At 43.1% G+C, this 22,051-nt stretch overlaps 1 protein-coding gene across 2 annotated transcripts; it reads right to left on the bottom strand.

The window, feature by feature from the left end:
- Window positions 1-8,928: 8,928 nt before the first annotated feature.
- On the bottom strand, window positions 8,929-20,738 carry LOC110507999 (amyloid beta precursor protein binding family B member 1). 2 transcript variants are annotated; one of them, XM_021588433.3, is made up of 14 exons: window positions 19,963-20,738; window positions 18,662-19,261; window positions 18,307-18,515; window positions 18,130-18,189; window positions 17,575-17,651; window positions 17,400-17,460; window positions 17,061-17,207; window positions 16,549-16,676; window positions 13,754-13,868; window positions 11,933-12,017; window positions 11,750-11,845; window positions 11,451-11,566; window positions 11,155-11,331; window positions 8,929-10,999 (listed from the first exon to the last, which is right to left on the bottom strand). In XM_021588433.3, the coding sequence occupies exons 2-14, from the start codon at window positions 19,242-19,244 to the stop codon at window positions 10,844-10,846; spliced, it is 2,010 nt and encodes a 669-aa protein (XP_021444108.3). In that variant the 5' UTR covers window positions 19,245-19,261; window positions 19,963-20,738; the 3' UTR covers window positions 8,929-10,843. The 2 variants fall into 2 exon arrangements, with proteins under 2 accessions (XP_021444108.3, XP_021444111.3); XM_021588436.3 differs by having other exon boundaries at window positions 11,765-11,845; window positions 19,963-20,351.
- Window positions 20,739-22,051: the final 1,313 nt, after the last annotated feature.

The raw sequence follows: 22,051 nt of genomic DNA, 5'->3' as shown, positions 1-22,051 counted from the left end.
GTTGGTCAGCACATGCCCAGAGCCCACGTCCTGGTAATCCATCTGGCCGCACAGTCTTGTGTATCTTGACCTGTTTAAAGGTCTTACTCACGTCGGCTACGGAGAGCATGATCACACAGTCGTCCGGAACAGCTGATGCTCTCATGCATGCCTCAGTGTTGCTTGCCTCGAAGCAAGCATAGAAGTGATTTAGCTCGTCTGGTAGGCTCGTGTCACTGGGCAGCTCGCGGCTGTGCTTCCCTTTGTAGTCTGTAATAGTTTGCAAGCCCTGCCACATAAGACGAGCATCGGAGCCAGTGCAGTATGATTCGATCTTAGCCCTGTATTGACGCTTTACCTGTTTGATATAAATGTATTTATATAGCCCTCCTTACATCAGCTGATATCACAAAGTGCTGTACAGAAACCCAGCCTAAAACCCCAAACAGCAAGCAATGCAATGCTTGCAATGCCCCAAACAGCAATGCCCCAAACAGCAAGCAATGCAATGCAGGTGTAGAAAAAACTCCCTAGAAAGGCCAAAACCTAGGAAGAAACCTAGAGAGGAACCAGGCTATGAGGGGTGGCCAGTCCACTTCTGGCTGTGCCGGGTGGAGATTATAACAGAACATGGCCAAGATGTTCAAATGTTCATAAATGTTCACCAGAATGGCCAAATAATAATTATCACAGTAGTTGTTGAGGGTGCAACAAGTCAGCACCTCAGGAGTAACTGTCAGTTGGCTTTTCTTAGCCGATCATTAAGAGTATCTCTACCGCTCCTGTAGTCTCTAGAGAGTTGAAAACAGCAGGTCTGGAACAGGTAGCACGTCCGGTGAACACTGAGCTACCCTTTAGCTCAGTGCGAATGTTGCCTTTAATCAATGGCTTCTGGTTGGGGTATGTATGTACAGTCACTGTGGGGATGAAGTCCTCGATGCACTTATTGATAAAGCCAGTGACTGATGTGGTCGTAATGCCATCGGAAGAATCCCAGAACATATTCCAGTCTGTGCTAGCAAAACAGTCCTGTAGTTTAGCATCTGCTTCATCTGACAACTTTTTTATAGACCGAGTCACTGGTGCTTCCTGCTTTAATTTTTTTCTTGTAAGCAGGAATCAGGAGGATAGAGTTGTGGTCGGATTTACCAAATGGAGGGCGAGGGAGAGCTTTGTATGCGTCTCTGTGTTTGGAGTGCAACAAAGCACCCCCAAACATGATGCTGCCATCCCCATGCTTCACGGTTGGGATAGTGTTCTCTGGCTTGCAAGCATCATCCCTTTTCCTCCAAACATAACACTGGTCATTATGGCCAAACAGTTCTATTTTTGTTTCATCAGACAAGAGGACATTTCTACAAAAAGTATGATCTTTGTCCCCATGTGCAGTTGCAAACCTTAGTCTGGCTTTTTTAATGGCGGTTTTGGAGCAGTGGCTTCTTCCTTGCTGAGCGGCCTTCCAGGTTATGTTGATATAGTACTAGTTTTACTGTGGATATAAATACTTTTGTACCTGTTTCCTCCAGCATCTTCACAAGGTCCTTTGCTGTTGTTCTGGGATTGATTTGCACCTTTCGCACCAAAGTACGTTCATCTCTAGGAGACAGAACGTGTCTCCTTCCTGAGCGGTATGATGGCTGCGTGGTCACATTGGTGTTTATACTTGCGTACCATTGTTTGCACAGATGAATGTGTCACCTTCAGGCCTTTGGAAATTGCTCCCAAGGATGAATCAGACTTGTGGAGGTCTACAATTTTTTTCTGAGGTCTTGGCTGATTTCTTTAGATTTTCCCATGATGTCAAGCAAAGAGGCACTGAGTTTGAAGGTAGGCCTTGAAATACATCCATGTCCAAAAATGGATGTAGCAACTGCTGATTGCCCCTTTACCCTTTAAGGTAAGAGCAGAACACAACTTGATGATACAAAATTGAGTCTGTTCATGTTCCTTTTGATTTAGAAAGTACAATGATCTCAGTCTGTTTCAACTGACCTGAGCCCTAGGACCATGCCCCAGGAATACCTGACATGATGACTCCTTGCTGTCCCCAGTCCACCTGACTGTGCTGCTGCTCCAGTTTCAACTATTCTGCCTTATTATTATTCGACCATGCTGGTCATTTATGAACATTTGAACATCTTGACCATGTTTTGTTATAATCTCCACCCGGCACAGCCAGAAGAGGACTGGCCACCCCACATAGCCTGGTTCCTCTCTAGGTTTCTTCCTAGGTTTTGGCCTTTCTAGGGAGTTTTTCCTAGCCACCGTGCTTCTTCACCTGCATTGCTTGCTGTTTGGGGTTTTAGGCTGGGTTTCTGTACAGCACTTTGAGATATCAGCTGATGTACGAAGGGCTATATAAAATAAATTTGATTGATTGATTGATTGAATATACCATCATGGGCAAAAAAGAGGCAAAACAATCAAACTGTCTATTGCCGTGTTCACGTGCTAGGACTAGGAAACTCAGAAATGTCCGACTTCCTAACTGGTTGTAGTTATACATGCACCGCGTTCAACCAGTTAGCAAGTCAGAAGTTTCCAAGTTTCCTAGTTCCGACTAGCACGTGAACGCAGCATAGTATCCCCTGAGCTATGACTTCTCCCACATTATGAACTCTGACAGCATCTACTAAGAAAATGACCTTGATAACAGCATTTTAGGCAGTTAAATGCAATAAACCATTATTTATACAAATCTATCAGTATGTTTTTTTAACACTACAATTTGTTTACGACCATGAAAGCTGTAGGCCTACTTTTACATCATGGTTGATGCAGCTTGTCAGGCGTTCTCAACGAGTTCAAAGCAAGCGAATGCACACACCTCTTTGCTCCCAGTTTACAAGTAGTATTTTCAGTTTCCCACTTAGCATCACAAGTAACTGGCTACGTACATACAATAACACATTATTTTCATAGTTTCATCATGTTCATTTTGGGGCATATATTATGTTTATGCTTTCATGGTAATGAATGTTACAACACTATCACACACGGCAATACATAATCTCTATTATTTCTGAAACAGAATTAACGTTGTTCTCACACACAGTAAAATTTCAAACCAGAGCAGGACTGGATCAGCAGGGAGGAGATTGTCATTCTGTGGTGTGGACGAGGGAGAAGAAGAGAGGACAGCGGGAGAGAGGGAGAAGGAGAGAGAGGGAGAGAGTGTCTGGAAGCACCATAGTCTGTATGCAGTAGACTCTGTGTAGCCCTGTGTGTCTTGTCCAGTCAGGTAACAGGTGGGATTCTTATAAATCACAGTGCTGGCAGTATTTATCTCTGTCTCAGACAACCCTACTGGGACATGAGGACGGGCGGTGAAATGAGAATCAACAGCCTGAGACCCCTCCTCTCCAACCTCCCTTTCAGGTAATTTCATCTCCTCCTGCTACACCTCCATGGCAACATGTGAAAGAAACATGTCAATACAAAGCAACTGACTCAGACATTCCTCAGGTCAATTTAATGTACTTGGTCCAAACACAAACAGACCTGCAGTCTATCTTGGTGTATTTACATGGAAAGACTTGATTTAAAGGTTTTAGTGTATCTTTAGAATAGTCCCCACCACACTCACTCATCATCCACAGCCACACTCCATCCACAGCCACTTTAAGGGGCACTCATCATCAGTTATAATCAATAGCTAATCTTTGACTTAGACTTAACATAGGTCTATTCCTCATCCCAAAACATCACAGATGTTCCTTTCTGCCAATGGCAGGTCTTTAATTGAACATACTGCCGCTGTGTTCAGTCCCCAACCCCATAAAGATGACATGCAAGACCCTATCACAGTGGTGTGTGCCATTATGGTGGTAGTTTGGGTGTGCTGAAACATTGGGATGGAGCAGCATTGGGCCTAGGCTGAGGAAGGACGGAGAAAATAGGGAAAGGTGGAAATATAATAATAAACCATTTCAAGCCTCATCTTCATGCTTCTCTCATTCCTCTCCGTGGAGACTACCAGTGAGCCGCCCAGGATTATAATCATGTCTGTTGTCAGATTGGTACCCCAAGTGAGATTGAGTTCATTGCTTGAACAAATTTACAAAGTAACAATGCAATTTGTTGCTGTGCGCCACTGAAGGATTGGGATCTCTGGAGCAAGAATGGGATGGAGAAGTCATCTCTTTCTCAAAGGGACTCGTGTTTTCAGTAGATTATTCTTACTCTTGATGAGTACACCTGTAAACCAATCAACAAGTTCATTTAAGCATGGGCTCTGCTTCACTAAGACTCTGAAGAGTGGTGAGGAATCATGACTGAAATGAAGTATGTGTCTCAGTTCTTTGAGCTCACAGACAACAAGGTGTGTTGCCAGGATTCTGTTGTATTTAGAAACATCTCAGACACAGTTTCAGAGTGTTTCCTTCAAACTAATAAGATGTGTCATTTCTATGAACTATAATCACTGACCATAACAGACTGACAGTGCTCTCTGAACAGGTTTGATATGGGAATAGGAATTGGTCTGTCATCATAGGCTAACGATGAAACATTCCATGGAGACAGTAGAGCGCTAAAGAAAAATGGCCTGCCATCCACTCATGAACATGACACTTCCTATTCTCTGAAGTAATTACTCTGTAATAGACTTGGACCAGTTTTAATACAGAAGAGGTGAAGGAGGAGAGGACCAAGGTGAGGGAGAGGAGAATATATTTGTCTGGAAATAAAAGGCCAATGTCTTTTGTGAAAGACTTGCGACAGGTTCAGAGGCTGTGTGTGCATACTGGTAGTACATACATGTACATGCATTCTACATCCGCTGTGTTTTACAACAGGTGCATATATACGCTATGTCTGAGGCAATACAAGCTGGGATTTAAGATAAGTGTCAGAGAAATCAAAATCAGAGGGCACATAGACGTCAATTTCCAAACATGCACTTTTATTTTCTTCCCTATCTCCACCCTTTTCCTCTGACAATGATACATTCAATAAGGAGAATTACAGTGCATGCTGTGGAGATATTTTACGTGTCCAGAAAGCATATGCTGTCATTTTGATTAATCCATGTCTAAAATGAACACCCTCTGATTGAAGAAAATATTCACCCTCCATACCAGCAAGCACAAATTAAAGTCAGCTTCCTGCCAAGCAGGATAAAACCAAGGGGGAAATTCAGCTTCTAACACCTCTTAGTGGTATGTCACGCCCACTAACGTGACTACTAGAGGAGAGAGGGTTAAGGAATATGCCCTTTGAACCTTTCACTCAATGCACATGGGACGAGAAACAAAAGACACCGAAGGAACCTTCCACTAATAGGACCAGACACATGTATTTGCATAATATATTCCCCATGAACATCCCCGAAATCAAACTGAATCAATAAACCATTTTCAGTCACATTACATTTTATGTGCTCTGAATATTGTGTTTTTACCAAAGTGTTATAGGAGACATGACAAAGGAAACATAAACCCATCAGCCCTGAAGAGAAAACGTAATAGAAAAACTGGCATTATTTGTGGCCTACATTTATCTTGATTATGTATAGTACTACCTCAAAATACTAAAAAGCTTTTGACACATAGGATGTCTAAAGATAGTTGCATTTTAATTTAGCCATGAAAGGCTAGAAATGTAAACAAAACATCTGAAAGACAACATCAATACGCCCACATGACGAACATCAATACGCCCACATGACGAACATCAATACACCCACATGATGAACATCAATACGCCCACATGATGAATATCAATACGCCCACATGATGAATATCAATACGCCCACATGATGAACATCAATACGCCCACATGATGAATACACCCACATGATGAATATCAATACGCCCACATGATGAATATCAATACGCCCACATGATGAATATCAATACGCCCACATGATGAACATCAATACGCCCACATGATGAATATCAATACGCCCACATGATGAACATCAATACGCCCACATGATGAACATCAATACGCCCACATGATGAACATCAATACGCCCACATGATGAACATCAATACGCCCACATGATGAATATCAATACGCCCACATGATGAACCTCAATACGCCCACATGATGAATATCAATACGCCCACATGATGAATATCAATATGCCCACATGATGAACATCAATACGCCCACATGATGAATATCAATACGCCCACATGATGAATATCAATACGCCCACATGATGAATATCAATACGCCCACATGATGAATATCAATACGCCCACATGATGAATATCAATACGCCCACATGATGAACATCAATACGCCCACATGATGAATATCAATACGCCCACATGATGAATATCAATACGCCCACATGATGAACATCAATACGCCCACATGATGAACATCAATACGCCCACATGATGAACATCAATACGCCCACATGATGAACATCAATACGACCACATGATGAACATCAATACGCCCACATGATGAATATCAATACGCCCACATGATGAATATCAATACGCCCACATGATGAATATCAATACGCCCACATGATGAATATCAATACGCCCACATGATGAATATCAATACGACCACATGATGAACATCAATACGACCACATGATGAACATCAATACGCCCACATGATGAATATCAATACGCCCACATGATGAATATCAATACGCCCACATGATGAATATCAATACACCCACATGATGAACATCAATATGCCCACATGATGAACATCAATATGCCCACATGATGAATATCAATACGCCCACATGATGAATATCAATATGCCCACATGACGCAACAGCGTCTTGTCTTTCCCTTTTTCCATCTCTCCAGTACATCCTAGTTTTCTAGCTCAGCAGGAGAGGCTGTCTGGCGCGGTTCATCCATTGTTTCCTTCCCTCCTGATTCGTGTGAAGTCGATCCACCTCTGTGTTGTGCAAACTCCCCTCCTGTGGTTGTGATTGATTCACTATGACCTGACTGACTCAGAGCCCAACAGTGTCTTTCCTGATTACCAGAAACTACAGATCTCCAAAAAAGAGGAAAAACAAAAGTAACCTTCTCAATAAACGCACATTTCCACCAGAAAGCCTCTAAGGGTTTTGAGAATCCTCATTCAGTGAAGTGGATATATTCACACCATGAGAACCAAGAGGAGGATGCATCCTACAGGGATTTCTACCATCTCTCCCAAACCTTGATACCAGGTTTAAGATGAAGCTGCTGTTCACTTCCTTTATCCAGGCTGTTCTCTAGATGTGTGATTAGATTAAAGTGCCCAGCAGTGAAGATATGAGCCCACTCCACAGCTCTGAGAGGAGAAGCAATGTTCCACAAGACTACACATTCATTACTCAAAATAAATCTCCATTACACAAATGCCGTATGCATAATTATAGAAATAATTATAGTTGTGATTATTTTCTCCGTGAGCCGAACTCCTTTAAATTGTGATTGACACATAGTGTGAAAGACTAACACAGGCACATGTGAATAAATAAATCTAGTCACATACACTCACACACGTTGAATATGCTTTAGAAATGTGTTTCAGCGTGATGGCAAACAGTAGAATAAAGAAACATAACAATGGGCTCAGCATGGATGGCTAAAAACATACCACTGCTCATTCATAATTATATGGAACAGTGTGAATATCAGAGACAGAAATAATTATATTTCCTTGCTTTTGAAGAGCACATTTTCATGTAAGTACATAATTTTCTAATAGAGATTATAACCAAGATCGAATCTATGGCATGTTGTTTAAGCATACAGATGTATAGGCTAAAAAAACTCAGTTGTGGGTGGAAGTATGGGAGGGTAACAGGACATTGATATGGATCACCTCCATCAACAACGCACTGAACTTAGACACCCTCCCACAAATGAGGGACGAGGGAACACAAGCAAAACCCCAAACAGACAACCAACCCGATCCCTTATAAAGGACCTGATTACCGCCAAGCCCTTGATGTGTCCCACAGCACAGCAGTGCAGTCCCTCTGGCAGGGAATAGGAGAGATATCCTCGTGAAGGAGTGTCCATTACACGTCTGGGCCTGGACCACTTGATGTGCACCTTTCCCCCCAAAGCCATCTCCTATGGAAACAATAACTAGCCTATATACAACATCCCTCCCTGGGCCTTTTGATTTCATCCCTCCCTGGGCCTTTTGATTTCATCCCTCCCTGGGCCTTTTGATTTCATCCCTCCCTGGGCCTTTTGATTTCATCCCTCCCTGGGCCTTTTGATTTCATCCCTCCCTGGGCCTTTTGATTTCATCCCTCCCTGGGCCTTTTCAATACAACAGGAGGGGGAAAGCATACAGACATGAATGAACAGGTGACATAGGGTGACCTCTGCATGTTATTCACGCATGGGCCTTGCACCAATAGAGAATGATAAAGGCCTTTCGTGGCCAAAAGGCCTTATTAGCATGGACAGCACAATTGAGGGCTTCCACCATTTTAATCTAGTCAACTGGGTGGGACTTCCAAATTCATTGGCTGATCCCTCCTGGTGACCCTGTTGGAGTCATGTCCAACCGGGTCATCAGGAGGGATCAGCCAATCGTGAAGATTGACTACTTAAAAATGATCCTCAATGGCGCTGCCCATGCTGTCACATACGCTACAATGGCACAGATAAAGAGTAGTCCTCTATCTATCTCTATGCTTGCACCTCTCACAATACATTTGGTAAAACCAATGTCAGCAGGTTTCATACATATGCAAAGGACTAGACAGCCTGCACGGTCTGGCTTCGCTTCCATTTTAATGGGATTACCAGGAATGTCAGATAAAAAAAACATTGATTGAAAATGGAGGATTTATGTGGTTCTACCACTGGTTACGAAAGGAGACAATTTACAGACTAATCCACAACTGCCTTTTGGAATACAATCTCACCAATCCACATGGCTTCACTCAAACACGTCACACCAAAACCATGAAAATTATTACATTAAGCGGGTGAAAAAAATATGCAACACCAAAAATAAGATATGTTCACATTTATTTCTTGTGCAGGGACTTTTATATACAGATACATTTTATACACCTAATTTACATGAATTGTGAAATAAATGTATCAGCTAGTGTTCCAATATTCCTAATTTTTAATGTTGACTTTGGAAGTACTAACATAACAGAATTAGAAAAAGGAGCACAATGATAAGTGAACAGTGACATGAGATACAGTATAGTATTATACAATTCAATCCAGTCTAATTATATCAGATAGTGTTTCTATATTTTACATGTTTAATTTTGTTAGTCAAATAACTATTGCACTAAATACTTCTGACAAACACATTTCATCTGTATTTTATTATTTTTTTTTACATAAAAACCACAACTAGTCTGATTTGTTCTCTAATACAATCAATAATGAGCAACTGTGCAACTGCTCCTCAGTAGTGTCCATTATAGTGTATGAAAACAATACAAAATACATTACTTAGAGGGACCATGGCCCAAACAGAGCAAAAAGTGGTACAAAAAAATTGAAATAAATAAAATCATTCTCTCAATGTTATCCCTGTCCCAGGGCGCTGACTAAGGGAGACAGATACTGACCTGCTCTCAGCTACTCAGTGGAAAGGACCTGACAGTGACAACTAATCTACTACTAGCTAGCTTATATATTGATAGACACGGATACAGGCTAGTGACATGCCTTACAAACACTTAACAGGTACAGAATTCAGCCCTCTTTACCATGAAGTAGCACACATCTAGTATGTTACAATAACTAAGAGTTCAGCACTAAACCGCTGCAGGCAGATATGATCCAGGTTATTCCTCTGAGCTATTAAAACATGCAGTGTGTGGTGAGGTCCTACACTACTATTTGGTGGTGGTGGTTACCAGCTGCGGTTGACTGACTCAGAAAACTCAGGCCTTGAGCTGTTATGTTTTCTAAGTCACTTTTCCATGATCAGAAGTCTATTTTCACCATTGCCTCTTTTTGTTGGCTAAGCCCTAGTCAGATATAGCCAGGCCCCTACATTAAAGAACCCACAGCACAGTGTGTGCTGCTATATAACCGTTTGGAAGCCATTCTACCAACACCACATACAGGAAAGTCTGATTATTGCACAGAAGCACTGAACTTGCAAATGTTCATGCAAATGTAGGGGAAACGCAACTACAGTACACTCTGAAATCACTGTTTGTTCACGACAACGTGACATGATTATTCACTTCTTTAATGGAAGACTAAAACACACTGTTTGCAGTGGGGAACATGAAGCTCTCTAGGTGACCCTCTACTTGGGCTCTTAGAGCCTCAGTTGGACAGGAGTAGAGGCTGAGGAGTGTACAGGGTAATGACACGGTAGAAAACAAACATCAGGAGACTCTACTAGGCTCGACAGTGACTGCATGACCTTCTTCAGACACCAGTAGAACATTTTTAAAAAGAGGTGCTGTTACTGTTTGGGGAAGAGCACGGCCCCATGACTCAACCATAGTTGCAAAGAAATTAGATATATTTCTGTGTGGAATCCTCCTAGCTTCCTACAGTGAAGAAACATGTAGTTACATCCCATAATATGAACGCTTCCTGCCAGACATGGTTTCTGCTAAAACACAAAAATAGTGACAAACAGATTAAATCCCAACAGAACAAACAATGGGCCGTTGTCAGGGCTCATTCAGTTTGAGTACAAAGCTAAAGGAGAGTTATAGAGTAGATGTATAGAAAAACACTTTGCAATCACTAGTAAGTAAGCATTTCCTCAGTTACATATAACTCCATGCACTAATGAAAGGACTATCTCTAAGGAAGGCCAAAAGGAGTGTAAGGCCGACAGAAACGGCAGAAAGCGAGAGAGAAAGAGGAGTGGAGGAGTGAGCTGGAGCTCCTGTGATGGGTTGGTGTTGGTGGGGAGGAGATCTTCTCTATTCTGCTCAGGGGGACTGGGACCCTGACCTGTACTGCTTGAAGCTTCCCAGCAGACTCTGGACCCCCATCCTGACCCGGCGGGCCATGGAGTCAGCAGGCGGAGTGGGCAAGCAGGAGCCCAGGCTGGGAGGCCTCGCGTCCAGACACTTCTGGTAGCGCAGCTGTGGACAGAACACACACACACACACACAGCAGGACTCCATCAGTAATACCATTCCAGTTTATTAACAAAATGTTCTATACTATAGACAACATATCATCCTTCAGCCCGTCTCTCTAGACCACTGATTAATCAATAATCAGTCTGTTGACTCACCATGCAGGCGGCCTGCACCGCCTCACTCAGGCTGGCAGCGTTGGGCTCACACCAGAACATGTGACAGATGAAGTCCCCAGGGCCCTTGGCCATGATGAAGGCAAAGGTGTGGATGTCCTTTCCCACACCCATGAAAGACAGGAACCGCACCCGGCATTCTGACATCACCTCCTCAGTCTGGGGAGGACAGAGGACACAGCATGGTCAGGAGAGAGCCATACTGACATGACTGCTACCAAATGTCTGTGTGTAACGGAGATGATGATGATGTTGTGGATGGGTTAGTTAGTAACTACCTCTCTGGTGAGGATGGTGAGAGTGGCAGGGGCCACGTTGACAGAGACGGGGGTCCAATCCTGCTTCCTTGTGCTGTTCATTGCAGCCTCCAAAGCATCATTGATTGTGTCCACACCTAGGAGACGAGAAAGTTTGACTGTTAACAGTATCCACAGGGCAAGGTAAACTGCATGGGAGTAGCTAGCTAGCCACATGTGAAGTGAAGCAAAACACAGTCCCACACAAAGCATAGCCATATGCTTTATTGCACAGCTAGATATATTTACCTAACTACTAAGTAAATAAAAGATTTCCTTACCCATGCGTCCCTTACCTACAGGCTTGGTCACAGGTACGTTACCAAGGTAATATACAAGGAAACGTTGGAAATTCTCATTTTTTGGAACGGGAAACTCTGCAGAGGAAGAAGATAGGGATGGAGTTAGTGTCTGGTGTTTTACTTCTGTTCTAAAATTAACTGTAGAACTATCACAGTGGTTACCTTGAGTAGGAATCTCCATGGCTTTGCACTGGTCAGAATTGTACCTGCTCAGAAATGGCTTGGATAGTTTCCTCTCTGTCATTATCTGAATGTAAAGAGAGACATGTTCAGCTCATCGTGAAACGAGATTCCACAGGAAATAGTATATTAGATATGTGACATACAGTGGAAGTCAGAAGTTTACATACACCTTAGCCAAATGCATTCAAAACTCAGTTTTTCACAATTCTTGACATTTAATCCTAGTAAAAAATCCCTGTTTTAGATCAATTAGGATCACCACTTTATTTTAAGAATGTGAAATGTCAGAATAATAGTAGAGAGAATGATTTATTTCAGCTTTTATTTCTTTCATCACATTCCAGTGGGTCAGAAGTTCATATACACTCAATTAGTATTTGGTAGCATTGCCTTTAAATTGTTTAACTTGGGTCAAACGTTTCAGGTAGCCTTCCACAAGCTTTCCACAATAAGTTGGGTGAATTTTGGCCCATTCCTAATGAGAGAAGCTGGTGTAACTGAGTCAGGTTTGTAGGCCTCCTTGCTCGCACACGCCTTTTCAGTTCTAACCACACATTTTCTATAGATTGAGGTCAGGGCTTTGTGATGGCCACTCCAATACCTTGACTTTGTTGTCCTTAAGCCATTTTGCCACAACTTTGGAAGTATGTTTGGGGTCATTCTCCATTTGGAAGACCCATTTGCGACCAAGCTTTAACTTCCTGAATGAAATCTTGAGATGTTGCTTCAATATATCCACACAATTTTCCTACCTCATGATGCCATCTATTTTGTTAAGTGCACCAGTCCCTCCTGCAGCAAAGCACCACCACAACATGATGCTGCCACCCCCGTGCTTCACGGTTGGGATGGTGTTCTTCAGCTTGCAAGCCTCCCCCTTTTCCCTCCATACATAACAATGGTCATTATGACCAAACAGTTCTATTTCTGTTTCATCAGACCAGAGGACATTTCTCCAAAAGTATAATATTTGTCCCCATGTGCAGTTGCAAACCGTAGTGTTTTTTTTAATGGCGGTTTATGAGCAGTGGCTTCTTCCTTGCTGAGCGGCCTTCCAGGTTATGTCGATATAGGACTCGTTTTACTGTGGATGTAGACACTTTTGTACCTGTTTCCTCCAGCATCTTCACAAGGTCCTTTTCTGTTGTTCTGGGATTGATTTGCACCTTTCGCACCAAAGTACGTTCACCTCTAGGAGACAGAACGCGTCTCCTTCCTGAGCGGTATGACAGCTGTGTGGTCCCATGGTGTTTATACTTGCATACTATTGTTTGTACAGATGAACGTGGTACCTTCAGGCCTTTGGAAATTGCTCCCAAGGATGAACCAGACTTGTGGAAGTCCACCATTTTTTTTCTGAGGTCTTGGCTGATTTCTTTTGATTTTCCCATGATGTCAAGCAAAGAGGCACGGAGTTTGAAGGTAGGCCTTGAAATACATCCACAGGTACACCACCAATTGACTCAAATTATGTCAATTAGCCTATCAGAAGCATCTAAAGTCATTACATAATTTTCTGGAATTTTCCAATCTGTTTAAAGGCACAGTCAAATGAGTGTATGTAAACTTCTGACCCAATAGAATTGTGATACAGTGAATTATAAGTGAAATAATCTGTCTGTAAGCAATTGTTGTAAAAATTACTTGTGTTGTGCACAAAGTAGATGACCTAACCGACTTGCCAAAACTATAGTTTGTTAACAAGAAATGTGCGTAGTGGTTGAAAAATGTGTTTTAATGACTCCAACCTAAGTGTATGTAAACTTCCAACTTCAACTGTAGAAGACATGGGAGTCTCACCCTGGAGCACATCTCATGCAGACTGGTGGCGATGTTCTTGGCAGGTGAGTCACAGCGGAACACGTGACACTTGAGTACCTGGGTCAGGTTGTCTCGTGCTACATAAGCAAAGTCTCTGTTGTAAAAAAATACAGAAAAGTACACCATTTACATACAGGTACATGAACCCATGCATTTCTCCAACTTTAATGATAACAACCCACAAGAAAAAAACTGGCAAAACAAAAATTATTGCATGCAATCATGTTAGATATGACAATACAATACATTTAACTATATGTAGGATAAACAACATCGGACATGAGAATACATTTCTAAAGGAAAAACTGCAAATAATCATATCTGTACAATACCTTTCCCTGTATAGGGCAGCGAAATGCAGCATGAAAATAAATAATGATCAGTTAATCACAGTTATTACAAAAACACTAGCAGAAAATTCTAATCAGATTCGTAGTGAATGTCATTGAAAGGAAATGTTATTGCAATACCATGGACAACCCACCAGAGGGCAGCTGTATGGACAACCCACCAGAGGGCAGCTGTATGGACAACCCACCAGAGGGCAGCTGCATGGACAACCCACCAGAGGGCAGCTGTATGGACAACCCACCAGAGACAACCCACCAGAGGGCAGCTGTATGGACAACCCACCAGAGGGCAGCTGTATGGACAACCCACCAGAGACAACCCACCAGCGGGCAGCTGTATCATTGCAACACCATGGACAACCCACCAGACGGCAGCTGTATGGACAACCCACCAGAGACAACCCACCAGCGGGCAGCTGTATCATTGCAACACCATGGACAACCCACCAGATGGCAGCTGTATGGACAACCCACCAGAGGGCAGCTGTATCATTGCAACACCATGGACAACCCACCAGATGGCAGCTGTATGGACAACCCACCAGCGGCAGCTGTATCATTGCAACACCATGGACAACCCACCAGATGGCAGCTGTATGGACAACCCACCAGAGGGCAGCTGTATCATTGCAACACCATGGACAACCCACCAGACGGCAGCTGTATGGACAACCCACCAGCGACAACCCACCAGCGGGCAGCTGTATCATTGCAACACCATGGACAACCCACCAGATGGCAGCTGTATGGACAACCCACCAGAGGGCAGCTGTATCATTGCAACACCATGGACAACCCACCAGACGGCAGCTGTATGGACAACCCACCAGAGGGCAGCTGTATCATTGCAATACCATGGAGAACCCACTAGAGGGCAGCTGTATGGACAACCCACCAGAGACAACCCACCAGAGGGCAGCTGTATCATTGCAACACCATGGACAACTCACCAGAGGGCAGTGTTGTCTCATGGGTGCAGTTCTGTATTTAAGCATGCCATTGCCAAGTTGGGTTCAAATCCTGTTTGGACCCATAGGCCGCATTTACAAAGGCAGCCCAATTCAGATATTTTTTTCACTAATTGGTATTTTGACTAATCAGTTCAGCTCTAAAAAATTATAATGTGAAAAAATCTGATGTGACTCACACAGCTGGGCAAAGAACTGCTATGTGCAAATTCAGCAGGAAAACAAACCCATATCCACAGGTCTAGGATGGGAAAACACTACCCTAAGGCATGACGATGAACATGTTTTAATAACACTTCTTTATTTTTTACATTTATTTCACCTTTATTTAACCAGGTAGGCCACCTGGCCAAGATAAAGCAAAGCAGTTCGACACATACAACAACACAGAGTTACACATGGAATAAACAAACATACAGTCAATAATACAGTAGAAAAAAAGTATATATACAGTGTGTGCAAATGAGGTAAGATTAAGGGAGGTAAGGCAATAAAGTAGGCCATAGTGGCAAGGTAATTACAATATAGCAATTAAACACTGGAGTGATAGATGTGCAGAAGATGAATGTGCAAGTAGAGATACTGGGGTACAAAAGAACAAAATAAATAAATAAATAAATACAGTATGGGAATGAGGTAGTTGGATGGGCTATGTACAGGTGCAATGATTTGTGAGCTGCTCTGACAGCTGGTGGTTGAAGTTAGTGAGGGAGATAATAGTCTCCAGCTTGGAGAGCGTGTTGTGGATGGGTGCTGCTATGGTGACCAGTAAACTGAGATAAGGCGGGGTTTTACCTAGAAAAATGTAATGCTGCAATATGTAACTTTTTTTGGGGGGGGGGGGCCGACCAAATTCACATACAAATGAGAGTTATAGATCTGTCACTCACTGAAAGCAAGTCTCAGAAGTGGTAGATCTATTCTATGTGCACTATTTCTATGCTTCAATGAGAATGAATATTTGTTGTGTACACCAAATTCAAACAGCTGAAAATACAATATTTTTAGTTATGCAAAATATATTTCACAGCGGTTTAGAAGGTACAAACATTCTCTACACTTAAACTTGCTTGTTTTGTCACAAACTGAAATTTGGTAAACTATTAGAATTTTTGCAACCAGGAAATGGAGTAGCAATTTCTACAGCGTGCATCTTTAAGAAAATGGAACAAATTACCAGCTATTATGTAATTCCCAGTGTCTAATATCTCTTAATTAGGTGTGGATGGGTCATGATGAAGTAATAGTTAAGTGACGGCTAAGACTAGATAAACAATTTATTAATAGATTGTGCTAAATAGACACTATATAAAATAGTACGAATTCCAAAGAGTTAAACAGCATTTTCTGTTCCTGTAAAAGTAGCTACAACATCTTAATGGGACTGCAACAGTTGTGCAGTGCTTTGCAACCTCCAGATGTGGTGCCAAACGGTGACTAACTAGTAGACACTGACCTGCCGTTGTCTCGGCCCACACCCCACACGCGGATGCTGGCAATAGGCTGGGAGTGCAGCAGAGTCTGGCCTAGCGGGTCGATCAGATTCATAGTGTCATTCTCCAGGACCATCAGCATGTCCTTACCCTGGTAACACAACACAAACATATCACGATCCTCCTGAAGCACCACCATGCACAGCAAATGGAACCAAATTACATCTGAATGTGCCATCTGTTCTACAACTGATAATATTCTAGCAAACACCTGTTAGACTTGGTCCCGTTTTAGATGGAGACATTCCCAAGCATTGGTGCATGTGGATGACTATAATTACTCTGATGTTCTACATTATTCAACACAGAGCAGCTGCAGGGAATAGCAGTAAATGTGAGAGGTTGCTGGGTAAAAATAGACCAAGCAAGGTAAACAGAGGGTGTTGCCCAGACATCAACCCCATGCCCAGGCTCTTCCCCCAAACAGGAAGAGCCCACCCCAGGCCCTTACTGTAGCCCTGCTCCTCAGACTCACCTCTCCCCAGATGCCAGCAGTGTCGTGGAGGTTGTGTTTATGGTAGGACAGCTGTCTAATGCAGTTGTTGACAGCCACGCTGCTCTTCGCTGGTGCCATGTCCTCTTCAGACATCTCCACCCAGCCCAGAGAGCGCACAGCAAAATACTGGAATAGCAAATTGAGGCAGGAGAGAACACATGATGGCCCGGATAGAGGGAGAGGGATAAACCGACAGACGCAGTCCAATTAGGAAAGGGAAGAGTAGTTGTATGTTGACAGGGAAGGGACAGACAGATGACTACAGTCTTCCTGCCTCAGTGCATTAGTGAGTGTAAATGTAAGTGAATTTGAATGTACCTTAGCCTCCAAGTCAGTGCCATGGGGATCAAGGTTCTCCTCTTCCTCAGATTGGGAACAGCTAGTTACCAGTCAGGTATAGTTTGAGAAAGAATAAGAGAAGGGTTTAAGATAAACTGTTTTGGCTGAGAATGAGAAAGCTTATCACATAATGTACTACCACCACACCACTTACTTCAGGTTGATGGATGCATAGCGCAGGGTTGCCCCTTCAAACTCCTTCAGGCTCTGATCAGAAGCCACCTCTCCCTCCTGCAATCACGAAAAATATGAAGAATTTGTCAATTCATTATCACCAAGTTGATCAACATCCAGATGTGCTGCCTTCTAAACTCCACTGTTTCTAAAACTGAAATATTGAGGGTTGAAGCTGGGAAATGTGGTGTGCTCTGTTATTGTATTATTATTTTGGCTATTGAAGCATAATGCTCTGCTTCTGTCCCTTAGTACACGCCAAGACATTAAAAAAACGTAAGCCTACTTTTTCTAAATCTAATAATGATTTATCCGCAGAGTCTGTGGTGAGAGTTCACGTTGAATGTATATTACAAATTATGTTTTTCAATGAATAATCGGAGACATAAAAATTACGTTTTCCATACTCATTCAAATAAATAGAACATATTTTAACTGTCAGTGTTGACCTTTTGGTATAGGATATCCTAAATGTGAGGTCTCAGCCATGTCAAGATTCTCATTAGTACTTCTTAATATTCCCTCTGTCTCTTACCTTCCACAACTCTCCATCACTAGTCCCTTCATCTGGGTTAGAGAGGTCTCCCCATGTTTCCTAGGAGTCAGACAAAAACGTGATGCCGTTTTTATTCTAAATTGGGAGAGCATAGATAGTCTTCTACGAACAGAACATGTCACAAATCATCCCTAAGGCCTATGAGTAAGAGCTCACCTCCTGCTCTTCCTCACAGGGTGTTGTCTCCAGGGACATACTGGAGGACATCATCGAGTCTCCCACCTTGTCCAGAGGGGAGGGGGGCTCCCACTGAGTAGTGCCAGTAGGGATGTGCCAGTAGTAGGTGCCTGAGGTGTCTCGAACCCGCATCCACCCAGAGGGTAGGTCTGTGTCCGCCTCAAAGGCCTCCGAGTCCCAGAAGGACTCTGTGTGGAGAGAAGGGGAGGGTTAGAACGAGGAGTCCGCCAACGCTGCTTGCAACCTGAGAAGCACTTGTTATGTTAGACTAGACTATAATCATCATTGCTCCAACAAAACAGTCACACGACTGATTTCAACAACTCGCCCTTACCTTTGTTTCCATTTGGAGGGATATCAGCAGTGCTTTCCTGAGACAGTGCAGGCCAGTTGGTTTCTTCATCACTTGGTGTTCCATTCACGTTAGAAAACAGCAGACAGGGATTTCTAGCCACCCCACCTCCCTCTCTTTCAGCCTCCACATTACTCTGTTCGGACTCCCTCTCTTCCTCTTTAAAACTGCAGGCCTCTTCATCTGCCTCAGATGGATCTTCCTTTTCTTTGTCATTTTCTTCGACCTCACCCTCTTTATCCTCGGCAGACAGTAGAGTATCAATGAGTACTGGCTCCTTGAGGATGGTCTTGGGAGATTTGGTCTGCTCCTCGTTCCTCTGCTCCTCCTCAGTGGTGTTATGAGGGGAGAAGTCCTCTTGGTTCCCATTCTGGTCCTGATGTTTCTCAGCAACTTTCCTCAGCTGGTTCTGGCCCTCCTTGACCCACTTAGCATTGTTGCCGCCAGTGGATTCTTGGTCACTCCAAAGGCCACTGTCATTCAATTTGTTTTTTAGCACTTCATCTTGATGATGGTTGTTGGCTACATGATAAGACATATCATCATCATCATCATGGCCACCCATGGTATTATACAGCAGCTCTGAGGGGAATACAGGGGGGTATGGTTTGAGAGAAAATACATGCCTTTGCCCATCTGATCACTCGAATGTCCAAAAAAATAACTATTGAGAGGTGTGTCAGTTTAGTAATGAGAGAAAGTGACCTGGCTGGCTAGTCAACTGTTTGACATTGTAAGGTTAACTAACATTAGTTAACTTGCCAGCGAGGTAAATGTAATGTTAGCATGCTAGCCAGGTAGCTAGCTACCCAGCCTAACTAGTTCGCTAACTAACGTTGACATATTAAAGTAGTAAGCTAGGTAACTAATGTTAACTGCGCCATTAGCTAACTACAGTACATTATCCATGATGATACAAATCGCTACGCTATACAGCTAGCAAACGTTACTAGATAACGATAGTTGGCTAGGCCTCTCTAGCTAGCTTGCTAGTTGCGAATTTAGCAAGCAATCAATAACAATTTAAATGCCATGACAATGTCAAGCGCTAGCTACTGTATTATTGCTAATTTAGCATACCAGCAATGTGGGTTAGCTAACGTTAAGTCAACTAAAAGGCTTCGTTAGCCTCCTTGCTAGCTAGCTACAGAAAGTAGCTAGGTGACCATCTGAAAAAACGGGCATCATCCGCCATCATCATCCCATAATATAGCCAGAATTGGTACACGAACACAAAGGACGGCACTATAAAATGTGCGCCATTAACTACTAAATATACTTACTTGTGCTGTCAGTGTGTCTTCGATTAAATATATTCTCGTTATTGTTACATATTTCCACACGTATTGAGGGGTCGTTTATCTGGATTCCCAGGCAATACTGATGCTGCGCTGTTGTGTATAGTGATGATGAAAGAAGGGGAGGCGGGCGAACGTCAAGAATTTGTCGCTCTGTGTTGCCTCGAGGTTCTCTGCCTCAACCCTCGAGTCCACAGAATACATTATCAAAATAGATTTATAGAGGTGTTTTCGTACTAAATTAGTGCTATAGTACATTGGTATGAACTAAATGACTATCGCTCCATAGCACTCACTTCTGTCATCATTTAGTGCTTTGAGACTAGTCAAGGATCATATCACCTCCGCTTTACCTAGACCCACTTCAATTTGCTTACCACCCCAATAGCTCCACAGACAATGCAATCTCCATCACACTGCACATTGCCCTATCCCATCTGGACAAGAGGAATACCTATTTACGAATGTTGTTCATTGACTATAGCTCAGCATTCAACACCATAGTACCCTCCAAGTTCATCATTAACCTTGAGGCCCAGGGTCTCAACCCCGCCTTGTGCAATTGGGTCCTGAACTTCCTGGCGGGCCACCCCCAGGTGGTGAAGGTAGGAAACAACATCTCCACTTCGCTGATCGTCAACACTGGGGCCCCACAAGGGTGCGTGCTCAGCGACCTCTGGTACTCCATGTTCACCAATGACGCCTCCAACTCAATCAAGTTTGCAGACGACACAACAGTAGTAGGCTTGATTACCAACGACGACGAGACAGCCTACAGGGAGGAGGTGAGGGCTCTCAGAGTGTGGTGTCAGGAAAATAACCTCTCACTCAACGTCAACCAAACAAAGGAGATGATCGTGGACTTCAGGAAACAGAAGAGGGAGCACCCTATCCACATAGATGGGATAGTAGTGGAGAAGGTGGAAAGTTTTAGGTTCTTCGGCGTACACATCACGGACAAACTGAAATGGTCCACCTACACAGACAGTGTGGTGAAGGCGCAACAGTACCTCTTCAACCTAAGGAAGCTGAAGAAATTTGGCTTGTCACCTAAAACCCTCAAAAACTTTTACAGATGCACAATTGAGAGCATCCTGTCGGGCTGTATCACTGCCTGGTATGACAACTGCACCGCCCACAACTGCAGGGCTCTCCGGAGGGTGGTGCGTTCTGCACAACACATCAACGGGGGCAAACTACCTGCCCTCCAGGACACCTACAGCACCCGATGTCACAGGAAGGCAAAAAAGATCATCAAGGACAACAACCACCCGAGCCACTGCCTGTTCACCCCGCTACCATCCAGAAGGCGAGGTCAGTACAGGTGCATCAAAGCTGGGACCGAGAGACTGAAAAACATCTATCTCAAGGCCATCAGACTTTTGAACAGCAATCACTAGCACAGAGGCTGCTGCCTTCATACAGACTTGAACTCATTGGCCACTTTAATAAATGGAACACCAGCCACTTTAATAATGTCACTTTAATGATGTTTGCATATCTTGCATTGCTCATCTCATATGTACACTACCGCTCAAAAATAAATGTCCTTGTTTTTGAAAGAAAAGTTAATTTCTTGTCCGTTAAAATAACATCAAATTGATCAGAAATACAGTGTAGACGTTAATGTTGTAAATGACTATTGTAGCTGGAATCGGCAGATTTTTTATGGAATATTTACATAGGCGTGTAGAGGCCCATTGTCAGCAACCATCACTCCTGTGTTCCAATGGCACGTTGTGTTAGCTAATCCAAGTTAATCGTTTAAAAAGGCTAATTTATCATTAGAAAACCCTTTTGCAATTATGTTAGCACAGGTGAAAACTGTTGTTCTGATGAAAGAAGCAATAAAACTGGCCTTCTTTAAACTAAATTAGTATCTGGAGCCTCAGCATTTGTGAGTTCGGTTACAGGCTCAAAACGGCCAGAAACAAACAACTTTCTTCTGAAACTCGTCAGTCTATTCTTGTTCCTAGAAATGAAGGACTTTCTATGCGAGAAATTGCAAAGAAACTGAAGATCTCGTACAGCGCTAGGTACTACTCCCTTCACAGAATACCCGCAAAACACCAGT

The sequence above is a fragment of the Oncorhynchus mykiss genome, chromosome 27, assembly GCF_057628025.1.
Source record: "Oncorhynchus mykiss isolate SJ-2025 chromosome 27, ASM5762802v1, whole genome shotgun sequence".
Lineage (NCBI taxonomy): Eukaryota > Metazoa > Chordata > Actinopteri > Salmoniformes > Salmonidae > Oncorhynchus > Oncorhynchus mykiss.
The sequence above is the reverse complement of the archived record's forward strand: the minus strand, read 5'-3'. Positions and strand labels throughout refer to the sequence as shown.

Coding starts and splice junctions, on each gene's coding strand:
- LOC110507999 (XM_021588433.3), bottom strand. CDS start 19,244: ATGGGTGGCCATGATGATGATGATGATATGTCTTATCATGTAGCCAAC. Junction 11,846..11,932: donor CATGGAGATTCCTACTCAAG/GTAACCACTGTG, acceptor CTTCCTCTGCAG/AGTTTCCCGTTCCAAAAAAT. Junction 11,567..11,749: donor TGTAGGTAAGGGACGCATGG/GTAAGGAAATCT, acceptor CTCGTCTCCTAG/GTGTGGACACAATCAATGAT.